General features: G+C 50.9%; 1 protein-coding gene across 4 annotated transcripts in view; it reads left to right on the plus strand.

Moving 5' to 3' along the window:
* Positions 1 to 2,708: 2,708 nt before the first annotated feature.
* The window catches only part of UNC45B (unc-45 myosin chaperone B), a 36,225-nt gene continuing 24,249 nt past the window's right edge, over positions 2,709 to 14,684 (plus strand). Inside the window, exons 1-8 of one of the 4 annotated variants that reach the window (XM_086686647.1) lie at positions 2,709 to 2,844; positions 3,448 to 3,615; positions 4,179 to 4,215; positions 5,823 to 5,998; positions 7,918 to 8,007; positions 10,252 to 10,419; positions 11,011 to 11,179; positions 13,393 to 13,563. In XM_086686647.1, the coding sequence (XP_086542773.1) occupies positions 3,448 to 3,615; positions 4,179 to 4,215; positions 5,823 to 5,998; positions 7,918 to 8,007; positions 10,252 to 10,419; positions 11,011 to 11,179; positions 13,393 to 13,563 (979 nt within the window). In that variant the 5' untranslated portion in view covers positions 2,709 to 2,844. Of the gene's footprint in view, positions 2,845 to 2,962; positions 3,170 to 3,337; positions 3,616 to 4,178; positions 4,216 to 5,822; positions 5,999 to 7,917; positions 8,008 to 10,251; positions 10,420 to 11,010; positions 11,180 to 13,392; positions 13,564 to 14,684 lie in introns of those variants that run through there. The other 3 variants (XM_086686644.1, XM_086686648.1, XM_086686646.1) reach the window with 3 other exon arrangements.

The raw sequence follows: 14,684 nt of genomic DNA on the forward strand, positions 1-14,684 counted from the left end.
CTGGTCTGTCACTCTCCACCCTAAAACCCTACAATGTCTCCCATAATAAGCAGGACAAAAGTCAAACTCCTTATGATGGCCCACTCAGCCTTACTTACCTCTCCAGCCACTCCTCTCTCTCTCTCTCTCTCTCTCTCTCTCTCTCAATTTTCTCTCTCTCTTTTTAATGTTTATTTATTTTTGAGAGAGAGAGAGAGCACAAGTTGGGGAGGGACAGAGAGAGAGGGAGACACAGATTCTGAAGCAGGCTCCAGGCTCTGAGCTGTCAGCACAGAGTTTGATGTGGGGCTTGAGCTCGTGAACCGTGAGATCATGACCTGAGCCGAAGCCTGATGCTTAATCAACTGAGCCACCCAGACACCCCACTCCTCTCTCTTTAAGATTAAATTCTTCTGGCTTTTGCTTAGTTCTTCTAAGGTATGACCCTTCTTACATCGGTGCCTTTGTACGTGCAGACTTCTCTGCCTGGAACTTTGATAGGCAGAGTTGTGTCCCTCCTCCCCAAATTCATATGTGGAAGCCCTAACCCCCAAGGTGACTGTATTTGGAGAGAGGGCCTATATGAGAGTAATAAAGGTTAAATGAGGTCATCAGGGTAGGGCCCTAGTCTGATAGGACTGGTGTCCTCAGAAGGAAGAGATACCAGATATTACCTCTCTCTCTCTCCTCCTTTCCCCTCTCCTCACATGGAGAAGAAGCCATATGAAGACACAGTGAAAAGGTGGACATCTACAAGCCAGGAAGAGAAGCCTCACCAGAAACCAATGTTGGTGGCACCTTGATCTTAAACTTCTAGACTCCAGAACTGTGGAAAAATACATTTCACTTATTCAAGCCATCCCACCTGAGGTTTTTTTTTTTTTTTTTAAGTTTATTTATTTATTTTGAGAGAGAGTGAGAGACAGAGAGAGCGCAGGAGTGGGGGAGGAGCAAAAGGAGAGGGAGAGAGAGAATCCCAAGCAGGCTCCACCCTCAGTGCTGAGCCTGATGCAGGGCTCAATCTCATGACCTCCAGATCACGACCTGAGCCAAAATCAAGAGTCAGCCCTTAAGGTACTGGGCCACCCAGGCGCCTCCTGCCTGTGGTATTTTGTTATAGCAGCCTGAGCAGCTGAAGACAGTGACAATTCCTCATTTTTCAAGTCTTGCCTGAAATATACATGCATCCATTCAACAAATGTCTCTGCCAAACATTGTTCTAGGAACTCTACATATATTAACTCATTTAATCATTCACTCAGGAAGCTTTCTCTGAAACAATGCCATGTTTCCCTATTATGTGTTTTCACAACATCCTGGTATTCTTTGTATTTAGGAATCACAGATCCATGGAATTATTTCATCCATTTATTCATCGAATATGGTTGAGCACCTACTATGTACGCACTGTGATAGCCACATGAAATATGTAAGTGAACAAAATAGACACAAATCCTTGCCCTCATGAGTGGTCTCTGCTTTCACTGTCATTCACAGTTCCTGCTACATAGTAGATGCTTACGAATTGACATGGAGTGAATTACTGAATCAGGATTTGAATCTAAGATTCCTAGGACCTAAAGTCAGAGAACCTCAGTTTTCTGCCAGTGGCAGGATCCTTTATCCCATTGCTTCATTACTACAAGAGCACTTGCCCCACAAAGGGGCCCAGAGTTTAGGACACCATGATGGCAGGGAATCCCTTCCTCCATTCATTCCTTCATTCATTTATTCAGTCAACAAACCTGCAACAGACAAATATGCATCAGAGCTGGGCCTTGGGTCCAGCAGGACAGTAGAACTTGTCCACAGTCATAGCTGTGTGTCCAAGGTTACCGATCAAAGAGCAGAATCTTCAGTGCGTTTCTCTGCCATGGTCAGGTAGGTTTGAAGATGTATGGGGGGAGGGGGCAGAATTGTGATAAGTGAAGAAAAGCATCAACAGGAAGACACTATGCATTCATTCATTCATTCATTCATTCATTCATTCAGGAAGCCCGCATTGGGCACTCACTCTGCCAGCCTCTGTGCCAGGGTAAGTCAAACTGCAATGAGATGCTGTCTTTACCCTGTGGGAGGGCACTCACAGCCTAGGCTTGGAGACACTGGGAGGTGAGAGAGTTCTGAGTCCAAGTAGGAACAGACTCAAATTTGTCTCAGGAACCCTCAGTCAGATGAGAAGAAACAAGTCCTGCCCCAGGGGAGACCTGTTTTGTTCTTCCTTCTTGTCCCAGGAAGACCCTCTTTTGATGAGGGAGACTCAGCTGATCCCAGGAGAGATCCCAGGTAGATGGGGGGGGGGGGTACGGTCCTCGGGCTCAGGGAATTCCAGACTGACCTAGCTCTGACCAAGAAGAAGCCTATAATCTAGTGGGGGACATTAAGAGCCCACCCTCTCTGTCTACTGGGAGGGGTAGGCTGAATGCATCCACTCCACACGGATGGGGGACACAGGAGAAGGCATGCAAACCAAAACAAAGCACCCATTTCCACTAAACTTGAACTAGTAAGCCCCTCTGTCTTTCAGAAAAGGAGGGACATTTCAACAATGAGTACTGGAGGGGTTGGGGAGTTGTGGGCAAGTGGAAGAGAGGGAGGAACTCTCCTCCCTCCAGAAGGGCATTTCTGGAAGTCTCCAGTTGGTCCTGGACCTGGGCAGCTGCTCTAAGTCTGCCAGCCCCTCAGCTGTCACTCTGCTCCCAAAATAGCAGTGATTGGGGGAAGGGAGGGGAGATTGTTTATCTCGGATGGAGGGGGAGAAGGGGCATTATAGCTGTGTCTCCCTCCCTTCTGGATCTTTCTCTGCTCTTTGTGGTATGAATGCCCGAGTCCAGGACTGCCCCTGAGTAGGACGCTGGGGCATAGGTTAGTCAGCACTTCCAGGTGACTAATGACTATCCACTCTGGGGAGGAGGAAGGCCCTGAGTATCAATGACAGACTCCAGGGACACCTGACCCTGTGGCCAAATATGGTCTGGAGCTACTGACAGGGGCGATAAAACCTCTTGGGTGGGGGAGGGAGGCAGATTAAGGCTTGGTGGCCAGGAGGTGGCTCACAAGGGAGCTCAGCTGAACAGCATCACAGGAGGACAGACCAGGAGCACCGTCCTCTGAGAAAGTGAGTCCGCGTGGAGAGTTCCTCAGACCGGGGAGGGAGAAGAGGGACTGAGAAGAACTTTCAAGGCTTGCAGTGAGAATTCAGGCCTCCGGCGTGGTGGCTTCACCCGCCCAGCTGGGAGGGAAGGAGAGGGAGGCACGGGGGCTCTAAGGTTCCTTCAGCCATGCTATTCTGCAAGCAGGTGCTATCATGTCCTTCTGAGCAATGGATTTGGGGGTGATAGACATGGGTCCTTTCCAGGCAGAACCCTCACCTTCCATCCCAGTAGAAGGAGGCCCTGGAGCTCCAGACCTCAGGCCAGGAGTCTGGAGTGGGGGACTGGCCAGACTGAGCTGCTCCTGTCCTGACAGATGGCAGAGGCAGAAGCAGCGCAGCTGAAGGAGGAAGGGAACCGGCATTTCCAGCTCCAGGACTATAAGGCTGCAACAAAGAGCTACAGCCAGGCCCTGAAGCTGACCAAGGACAAGGCCCTGCTGGCCACGCTCTATCGGAATCGGGCAGCCTGTGGCCTGAAAACGGTCTGGAGCGGGCAGGGCGGGAGGCTGAGGGCCAGCACTCAGAGGCAGGGGTGAAGGCAGCCCCCCATCTTGCCGGGTATCAGACCCTTAAGCCCCCTTGTCCCAGCCCCTTCTGCTGGAGCCCTCAGGGCAGGGAAGGGCACTTTCCCACTGCTTTCCTGGGCCCACTGCCTGACCCACTCCTCTGGGAGACAGAAATTCCTCCAGTTGGGAATCAGCCTAATGGGAACTGGCATCACGCCGGGGGCTTTTTCCATGTTATTTCGCAGCATCTTACTGACAGCCCCGTGAGTCAGCTGCCGTTGCCGTGCCCGTATAGCAGATAAAACAAACTCAGGGCTAGGGGGGCTTAGTAACTCACCAAGATCTCCCAGGTCATTAGTAGCAGAGCCTGGATTCAAACCCAAGTTTGCCTAATGTCAGAGCTCATCTGCTTTCCCATGCCCAGCGGGGGGTCCGCCCTTGGTTCCCTGACAGCCAGCAGCTCCCCAGCAAACCCTGTCTGGTTGTCTCTGCGTTGGGCCTGAATTAACCCCGGCTGCTTCCTCTTCTCCATTTCTCAGGAAAGCTATGTTCAGGCGGCGTCAGATGCCTCAAGAGGTGAGTTCCCTTTCCCCACCCACTCCCCCATCCCCAACCCCAGCATCCCTGTTTTGTCTAAGAGGCTCTTCGTCAATTGAAGAAATGACAGATTGTGGAAACGCCATCCTAGGCATTGTAGGCGGGGCTTCGGATGTCCAGAGAAACCATCCCTAAATTGCATTTTTGCAACTCGAATTGTATATTAAATCATAGGTTGAGGGAAATTAAAATTTTTTTTTCAAAAAAAATTTCTTAATGTTTGGTTTTGAGAGAGAGAGTCAGAGCGTGAGTGGTGGAGGGGCAGAGAGAGAGGGAGACACAGAATCCAAAGCAGGCTCCAGGCTCCGAGCCATCAGCACAGAGCCCGATGCAGGGCTTGAACTCCCGGACCGCAAGATCATGACCTGAGCTGAAGTTGGACGTTCAGCCGACTGAGCCACCCAGGCGCCTCTTAAATTTTTTTTTAATGTTTATTTATTTTTGAGAGAGAGAGAAAAATAGAGAATGAGAGAGAGAGAGAGAGAAGTGCGAACCAGGAGGGGCAGAGAGGGCAGACAGAATCTTAAGCAGGATCCAAGCTCTGAGCTGTCAGCACAGAGCCCGATGTGGGGCTCAAACCCACGAACTGTGTGATCATCCCTGAGCCAAAGTTGGATGCCTAACTGACTGAGCCACCCAGGTGCCCCTTGGGAGATTCTTTTATTAAAAGATGTTTCCAGAAATCCTCGTGTCTTGGTAATGACACACCCTCTGTTGTAAACTAGGGTATGCTCATCCTGGGGCTCCCCAGTGGTTCTGGGCATCAGCCCACTCCACTCTGTGGGATCAGGCTTCCTGAGAGGAGGAGGGAGGTAGTAGCCCATTGCACAGACGAGGGAGAGAAGAACATTAAAACAAAGCAAACCTTTAAATGCAACTAATTTCAACTTGCGCTTAAGTCAATGTTGACTTAAGTGCATTGTCAAAATGGGAAGTCTTTTCTTAGCTGCAAGTGTTGGGTTTTGATCTGGGCACCATTCTTTTAGGAGAAACAGAGACAGCGTGAAGTGAGCTCAGAAGGAAGGGAACCAGCTGGAGATGGGCCTGGAAATACACCCTGTGAAGAGCAGTTGAGGGACGTGGCAATATTTAGCCCAGAGAAAGCAATTCCCAGGTGGGATGGAGAGCTGCCTTCAAACACCTAAAAGGCTGTCACAAGGAAGAAGGATCGGATTTCATCTCAGGGTTTCCAGGGCTGAACTTAGGATAAGAGGGCAAAGTTACAGGGAGATATATTTCAGGTCTGAAGAGGGGAGGGCTTTCTTGATGGAGCTGCCTGGCTGCCTTGAGAAGGAGGGAGCTCCCCATTGCTGGAAGTATGCAAGTATCCATTGGATGCGTGCTTGGCTGGGATCATGATGTAGCAGAGACTGAAATATCAGGAGCTAGACGCGATGACCCTTAACCTCCCTTGAGACTATAATTCTTACTGCCTCCCTCACAAAGAGGGAGCCTGGGGCCAGATAGTCCACATGGGTGGATAATCTCCAATGAAGACACAGTGGCCCTGGAATTGGGGACAGTGGCAGGGGAGGGAGGAAGGCGATCTGCACCCCAGGCCCCTGAGGCCCCGTCTCCCTCATTAGCTATTGACATCAACTCCTCGGACATCAAGGCTCTCTATCGGCGGTGCCAGGCGCTGGAGCATCTGGGGAAGTTGGACCAGGCCTTCAAGGACGTGCAGCGCTGTGCCACCCTCGAGCCACGGAACCAAAACTTCCAGGAGACACTGAGGAGGCTCAACACCAGTATCCAGGAGAAGGTGAGCCAGACCCCTACCCACAAGCCTTGGCTGCCTCCCCCAACTCCTAGTAGACGAGTTAGGGAAGCAGGACACCAGAGCAGGTCTAACCCTACCTCCACACTCTTGGATGGAGTGAATGCATGGCACAGGCAGGTGCCAGAGAACAGCCGAGCAGAGGCACCCATCTTTGAGTGATCGGAGATGCTTGTTCCAGGAGACAAGCCAGCCAGGACTAGAACACGGGTCCTTTAAATTCCAGATGGAGGCTTTAAAAAGAAATTGTAACTTAGTATGTATGCGACATGATCTTCTCTTTCTAGGAGGACAAAAGCAGTACTGAGGGTAGGGTACTGCTGGATGATAGAGCCAGTAGGGAAATCTTTTCCAGGAAAACGAAGTGGGGTGGAGGAGAACTAGGATCAGAGATGAGAAATTCTACACCCTAGTCCTGGCTTAGTTGCCAATTTTCTAAGGGATCCCTTGGGGTGTCAGTTCCTCCTCTGTAAGAGCAAGAGGGTAACTGATCACTAAGCTCCTTGCTCCAAGACTCAGCGACTCCTCTGTGTCTGGGGCAGCCCCATGGTGGGACCACAGTACACTTCCAGAGTGCAGACTCAGGGGCTGAGTAAACACAAAACTGAGGAGTGACCAGAGAGGGGGTGACAAATGAGAGACCCACTGGGAGGAAATGAGCCCCGATGGAAATAGGCAGGACTGTGGAGGAGCAAAGCAAAGTGGTGGGAGGTACAGAAGGAGCTGGCAAATGGTGGGAGTGGGGTGGTGGGGTGATGGGTGATCAGTTAGGTCATTTTATGGTAGATTCAGAGCACTGGGGTTGGGGGTGGGGGTGTGAGGGATGAGACAGCCAAACGTAATGGTTAAAATTTTTTTTTTAATGGTTATTTTTTTGAGGGAGACAGACAAAGCATGATCAGGGGAGGGGCAGAGAGAGAGAGAGACACACACACACACAGAATCTGAAGCAGTCTCCAGGCTCTGAGCTGTCAGCACAGAGTCTGATGTGGGGCTTGAACCCACAAACCACGAGATCATGACCTGAGCTGAAGTCGGCCGCTTAACTGACTGAGCCACCCAGGTGCCCCCAAATGTATTGGTTTTATTTTTATTTATTTATTTTTTTTAATTTTTTTTTTCAACGTTTATTTATTTTTGGGACAGAGAGAGACAGAGCATGAACGGGGGAGGGGCAGAGAGAGAGGGAGACACAGAATCGGAAACAGGCTCCAGGCTCTGAGCCATCAGCCCAGAGCCTGACGCGGGGCTCGAACCCACGGACCGCGAGATCGTGACCTGGCTGAAGTCGGACGCTTAACCGACTGCGCCACCCAGGCGCCCCAAATGTATTGGTTTTAAATTGAGTGAAGAGGTGCTTGAAAACTGCTTCAGGTTTCTGGTCTTAGAAATCGAGTTCTATTTTAGCCCATTTTTAAAGTATGTGATAGCTAATTATTTACTAGACTGCAAAATTTGGGTGATGATCCAAGCCCTCCAAGTTAGCATAGCAAACTTAACTAGACTGTAAGCTTTGTGGAGTGAGGACTTGATTTTGTTCACCATTCTATCCCCAGCATCTGCAACAGTATCTGGCATGTAATAGTTATTCAGTAAGGGTTTGTTGAATGAAGGAATGAATGAATGAATGAATGAATGAAAAAGAAAGAAAGAAAGAGAAAAAGGAAGAAAGAAAGAAAAAGAAAGAAAGAAAGAAAGAAAGAAAGAAAGAAAGAAAGAAAGAAAGAAAGAGAAAGAAAGAAAGAAAGAAAGAAAGAAAGAAAGAAAGAAAGAAAGAAAGAAAGAAAAGAAAGAAAGAAGGAAACATAGTGTAGGGGCCCAGAGTAGATACCGTAATATTTACTGAGCCGCCTGGAACGTGGACCCCTGCCTACCTCCTTCCCCACTCCCTCCTTTCTCCTCAGCTTCGTGTGCAGTTCTCCACAGACTCAAGGGTACAGAAAATGTTCGAGATCCTCCTGGATGAAAACAGTGAAGCGGACAAGCTGGAGAAGGTGAGTGCGGGACAACCAGCCGGCCAGCAGAGGGCGCGCTCGGGACCCCTCCTCCTCCCCTCCCCTTTCTCCTCTCCTCTCCCCCCCACCCCTTCTCCCCCGCCACGGCCGATCTTCCGCTGCTGGTCCCACCGGATCTCAAGACAGTAACGCCTTGACCGGTCGCGGAGGAAGAGGAGGGCGTCTCCTTGAAGAACGTGGACACAAACGGGCCAAAGGTTAAGCACTTTAGAAAGCACCTGGCTATAAGGGCCAGGACTAGGGTGAGACCAATGAGGGCAGGGTTGGAGTTTTAAATTTTTGAGATTTTGTTCACTATGATTTTTTTTTTTGCATTGCATTGATTTTGATATTTTAAAATATTGCATTAGATGTTACTCACCTTGATTGCCGAGGTTTTCGATGTCCCTGTAAATGGTGCACCCAAGGCAAGTGCCTCACTTGCCATACCCAGGTTTCCACACTGAGAGCTGTTGAAAACAACATGTTAAAATAATGTTCTAGTCCATTATAAAATATTGTAAAAGGTCATCCTGAAATATGAGAATAGCTTCTCGTAATACCATCCTCTTAGCCAAATTTGTTGCCTTTTTTTTTTTTTTTTTTTTTTTAATGTTCCCTTCTGGTTTTTCTTCAGGGGGAAAAAAATTGAACATCTGAATGGTTTTTGTTATTTGTTTATTTGAGAGAGAGAGAGAGAGAGAGAGAGCTGAGTGTGAGTGGGGGAGAGGGGAAGAGACAGAGAGAATCTTTAAGCAGGCTCCATACCCAGCACAGGGTCCCAAGCGGGGCTCAATCCCACGACCCTGGGATCACGACCTCAGCTGAAATTAAGAGTCAGATAGATGCTCAATCGACTGAGCCACCCCAGGTGTCCCTGAATATTTTATAGTTATAAGAATTGGACAGACAATGCGTGGGGAATTTTTGTTAGTTTTATGATCAATAAGTCCATGTAACATGCAAATACCTTTTATAACAAACTGATGTGAGGACTTAATGAGTTGCTACAGATAAATGCACTTGGCGAGTACACAGCCCTTGACTGGTAGAGTGTTGGTGGTCCTGGTGGTACTTGCCCAGGAGTCTCTAATCAGCCTCATACCCAGCGTCCCACTCCCTCTCTCTTTGCTCACCTCCTCCTTCTCTCTCATGAGTTCTTCCCCCAACTCCAGGGTTTCAGGTTTTGCTGAGGCCTCCTCCCCTGATCTGGGGCCATTTAAGGTATATGTATCCTCCTCAAGGTTTTAGGGTGGGAGGACACTGGAGAACTTTCTAGCTCAACTGCCTAATTTTGCAGTCTGGGACCCAGAGAGGTACCATGACTTGCCCAAGGTCACACAGCTAGCATACAGCAGAATCAGTCCTCATACCCAGGACTCTTGAGACCCCTCTCCTGCGCTGTCTGCCCACCAACCACCACCTCCCTGAGAATGCCTGTAACTTCAGATTGCCCAGAACAGGTAAACAAGCAAACCCAAAATGCTGAAACCATATTCAAGGGAAAAATTTTAAAAGAAAACAATCCACTTCTGTTAAAAGGTAAACCGTGGCATATTCATAATTTTCAGGGTTTATTTGGGCAAAATTGATTCAAGTGGGGTAGCAGCAAAACAGGAAGTGGTTAGGAGCATTGTACCTACAGGAGCCAGGGGAAAGGCTTCTAGAAAGACATGGGTGGAAAGAAAGCAATGCAATTATTTGATTGGCTATAGCTTAAGCAGTTACATTATTTGGGAAAGCCTAGTTGGCTGTGATTGACTGTTCTTAAGTTTCGATTTCTTAACCTTGAGACATTACAGGCTTCCATTCGGGTTTGCTTACATTAGCTACTAGGGCATTAATGCCACTCAGTCTAATGGCCTTCTTGTTTAAATAATTTAAGACTTCAATACCTTGGTTTAGTACTTATCCGTAAGCATACATACACGGTTTTGTTTAATGTAAGTGCAACCAGAGTGAACCTACTTCCTAATGTTTTTTCCAAGTTGCTGGGTGATCTCGTTTATGGCTTCGTGGCTACAGTATATCTCATCAAGTTGGGCTGTATGTCAGTTACTTTGTTTCTTCTGTTGTGTCATGTTCCTAGGCTAGGTCTCTGGGAGCAGGATTGTAGGGGAAGAACCCAGTATAAAGATGTTTTGGAAACCAAGTCCTCAACCAGCCCCTGCACTTGGCCCCTGCCTGAGGCCTTGGCAGCCAAACCTCCCCCCGCCCCACCCTCATCGTGTCCTCCCTCCTCAGGCTGCCAACAACCTCATCGTCCTGGGGCGTGAAGAAGCAGGGGCCGAGAGGATCTTCCAGAACAACGGAGTGGCCCTGCTGCTGCAGCTTGTGGACACCAAGAGGCCCGAGCTTGTGCTAGCGGCTGTGCGGACCCTGTCGGGCTTGTGCAGTGGCCACCGAGCTAGGGTGAGGGCCTGGGTGTGGGGCTGGCAGCACAGGTGGCTGCCAGGCAGATCTGGAGGGCGACATGTGGACAGTTAGTGGGTGGCATAAATAGACCCAGATGCCAAGTGGAGAGTGTCCCCCCACCCCCTGCCATCCTCGATTGTATGGTCCCGGATCAACAGAGATTGATCTTCCGCATTTCCCTTTGAGCTGGAAATGCATTTATGCAAAGATAAGGCTAGTGAAAGTTTATGAGGAAGAGCTGAATGCAAAGGTTATGACAGTTTACATTGTATCGTCCTAAGTCTTCCAAAGCCCGTGTATATTTTACGCGTAAAGCACATCTCAACCTAGACTCACCACATTGCAAGTGCTCAACGGCCCCATGTGGCAAAGTGGCTACTATATTGGATGGCCCAGGCTTAAACCTCTGGAAAGGGGCCTGGCTTGTGTCAAGAGCCTGCCTAGACCATGGGCCCCGTGAGGCGTGGCTGCCTGGGCTTAGTTCCCTACTGCAGGGGCATGGTGGGGATGGACGTCACCCACTTCCTAACCTGCATGGCAGCTGGAAGAGAGGGGCGGGCAGCTGACTCGTTCTTGCTGGGGGTATAGGCCACAGTGATTCTCCATGCCGTCCGGATAGACAGAATCTGTAGCCTCATGGCCGTGGAGAACGAGGAGATGTCTCTGGCCGTCTGCAACCTGCTCCAGGCTGTCATCGACTCTCTGTCAGGAGAGGACAAACGAGAACATCAAGGGAAGGAGGAAGCGCTGGTCTTAGGTAGGAGGCATTCTTCAGGTTTTTTTCCACGGGGGTGGGGGCCAGGGAGAGTCGGTTGCCACCTTAGATGGGTCATTCCCTGTAGGTGGAGGTGGCCTGGTTTTATTTTTATACTTATTTTCTAATTAAAAGAGTGTTAGAGGCATAGGAGCATCATTTTCAATAACTGAAAGGTGGAAGCAACTCAAGTGTCCATGTGCGGGTGAATGGATAAATAAAATGTGGTACGTCCACACAACGGAATAGTATTCAGCCTTAAAAAGGAAGGAAATTCTGACATGTGCTACATGGATGAACCTTGAGGACGTTATGCTAGGTGAAATAAGCCAGTGACAAAAAGATAAGTACTGTTTGATTCCACTTATGTGAGGTATCTGGAGTAGCCCAAATCATGGAGACGGAGTGCCTGGGTGGCTCGGTTGGTTAAACTTCTGACGTGGGCTCAGGTCATGATCTTGCAGTTTGCAGTTTGATCTTGCAGTTTGAGCCCCACGTCCAGACAATGCCTCCCTGCCTGCCTCCCTCCCTGCCTCCATGCATGCCTCCCTCCCTCCCTGCCTGCCTCCCTCTCTTCCTCCCTGCCTGCCTTCTTCCCTCCCTTCCTTCCTGCCTGCCTCCCTCCCTGCCTGCCTCCCTCCCTGCCTGACTCCCTCCCTGCCTGCTTCCCTGCCTGCCTCCCTTCTTGACTACCTCCCTCCCTGCCTCCCTCCCTGCCAGCCTTCCTCCCTCTCTGCCTCCCTGCCTCCCTGCCTCCCTCCCTGCCTGCCTTCCTCCCTTCCTGCCTCCCTGCCTCCCTCCCAGCCCGCCTTCCTCCCTCCCTGCCTCCCTCCCTGCCCGCCTTCCTCCCTCCCTGCCTCCCTCCCTGCCCGCCTTCCTCCCTCTCTGCCTCCCTGCCTCCCTGCCTCCCTCCCTGCCTGCCTTCCTCCCTTCCTGCCTCCCTGCCTCCCTCCCAGCCCACCTTCCTCCCTCCCTGCCTCCCTCCCAGCCCGCCTTCCTCCCTCCCTGCCTCCCTCCCTGCAGCCTTCCTCCTTCTCTGCCTCCCTGCCTCCCTGCCTCCCTCCCTGCCTGCCTTCCTCCCTTCCTGCCTCCCTGCCTCCCTCCCAGCCTGCCTTCCTCCCTCCCTCCCTGCCTCCCTCCCTGCCTGCCTTCCTCCCTTCCTGCCTCCCTGCCTCCCTCCCAGCCTGCCTTCCTCCCTCCCTGCCTCCCTCCCAGCCCGCCTTCCTCCCTCCCTGCCTCCCTCCCTGCAGCCTTCCTCCTTCTCTGCCTCCCTGCCTCCCTCCCTGCCTGCCTTCCTCCCTTCCTGCCTCCCTGCCTCCCTCCCAGCCTGCCTTCCTCCCTCCCTGCCTCCCTCCCTGCCTGCCTTCCTCCCTTCCTGCCTCCCTGCCTCCCTCCCAGCCTGCCTTCCTCCCTCCCTGCCTCCCTCCCAGCCCGCCTTCCTCCCTCCCTGCCTCCCTCCCTGCCAGCCTTCCTCCCTCTCTGCCTCCCTGCCTCCCTCCCAGCCTGCCTTCCTCCCTCCCTGCCTCCCTCCCTGCCTGCCTTCCTCCCTCCCTGCCTCCCTCCCTGCCTGCCTTCCTCCCTGCCTCCCTGCCTCCCTGCCTCCCTCCCTGCTTCCATCCCTGCCTCCCTCTCTCCCTGCCTGCCTTCCTGCCTGTTTGGGATCCAACCTAGAATGAGAACAAAAATCCCCAAGTAGCAGGGAAGTCAGACAGGGCAAAAGCAAGAAAAAGCATTTATCTTTTAATCCCCCAGCAGGTGGGGAAGACCTGGCATCCCTTCTGAGGCTTGAATGCAGGCTCCCAGCATGCCTGAATCTACAGGGAGTAAGATGTCTCTAAGGAGTATAAATTTCTTGTCTGGAAAACATTTTGTTAAATCAGTTTATAAAGAGCTACATGAAGTGTCCCTGGCTCTCTGCCAGTCATGCCTTGGAATAAAGAACTTTCTAAGAACCAGAGCTGATATTCAAGGATGGCATGGGCTGTTATAAAAGTCAGTGTGCACAGTGGCTGGAGGGCCACTGGGGGGTAATGTTTAGACATTTGTCTCCTTTTTGGGGGGTGAGATGGGCAATTCTATACTCTCCTGGGAAATTCCAACATCCGGGATGCAGGGGATTCCATATTTCCGGAGTCCTTCTAGAAGCCTCTGCCGTTCTTAGTCCTATAGACCTGAGATTCCCTACTCTCTATTTACCCCATCCTCTCCTTCCTTAGATACCAAGAAGGACCTAAAGCAGATAACCAACCACCTGCTTGACATGCTGGTCAGTAAGAAGGTGTCTGGCCAGGGCAGGGACCAGGCCATGAACCTGCTCAATAAGAACGTCCCCAGGAAGGACCTCGCCATTCACGACAACTCACGCACCCTCTATGTGGTGGATAACGGTGAGGAGGTGGGAGGGTCTGGGGCTCGCTCCAGCCTTTCACGTGGGCACCAGAGTACCTGGCACTGAGCAGACGGCAGAAGAGGTGTGGCCCTTGTCTGGGAGAAGTCTTCAGTCCCAACTGAAAAGCCAGGAAAAGGCGTTAGCGGTTAGAACCCACCAGCAGGCTGGTGGGGATACCGATCAAGACTGGGCTCTTAATTCGGGGCCCGAACACACCCGAAAACAGCTGGGCAGAGTTACCTGACAAGCGGGGGCAATGCCAAAAGCAAACAGGATCCCACCAACCATAGGATAACATTCCTGAAGTCCCTTGGTTGGCAAAATACTTCACAGGCCTTCTGGAAGGGAGAATTGGCATCTACTGTCCCATATATAGGTTCTAGCAGATGGCCATTATGTGTCAGCTCTGGGGGGGGGGGGTTACCCTTCTCCCAAGTCAACTCTAATTGTTCAGGAATCACACCCATGGCTTTATCATCTACTGTGACGAACTCCCACAGGTTGGATGACATATAGACCATCCTTTGATCTACAAGGTTCAAATTAGCTTTCACCGGCTTGACACGTATCCTCTTGTGATATTGTGCTTCCTTGTTTGGTTTGCACAGATCTCAACAAAGTGCACTTTAACAAATGACTCTAGTGCTTAAACCTTCTCCCTCAACACTTCCCCTCCCCTTCCCAGTTCTGGTCTTTTCTGCATCCATTACAAAGGGTGAACAGCAGACCTCTTTCTCTCAGTGAGAGGACCTGCGTCCAACCACAAGCTAATGGGTAGGGCAGGTGGGAAGCAATATTTGTTATTCCAGGCACCAAAATAAGTAGCTCTTGGGTAAACAGAACATGGATGTACAAATCCTGTCATACTAGTGAAAAGATGCCTTGTTGAGGTTGTGTGTTGTACAAGCTGGTCTGGGAGACTTGCCTTGGGAACCATCAGGACATCCAGCCGAAAGTGAGCGTTTGGGTTCAGGGAAGGGCAATGATGGATGAGGAAGAGGTCCAGAGTGTCCTAGAGGAAGAGGAATGAGATGCTCAAAGCATGTGTGGGAATGGAAGGGAAGCATGGAGGATGGGCATTGGGGAGGTGGTGGGAAGTGAAGCAGGTGCATTCAGTGG

This window comes from Puma concolor, chromosome E1, assembly GCF_028749965.1.
Source record: "Puma concolor isolate L17-30 chromosome E1, mPumCon1.1.hap2, whole genome shotgun sequence".
Lineage (NCBI taxonomy): Eukaryota > Metazoa > Chordata > Mammalia > Carnivora > Felidae > Puma > Puma concolor.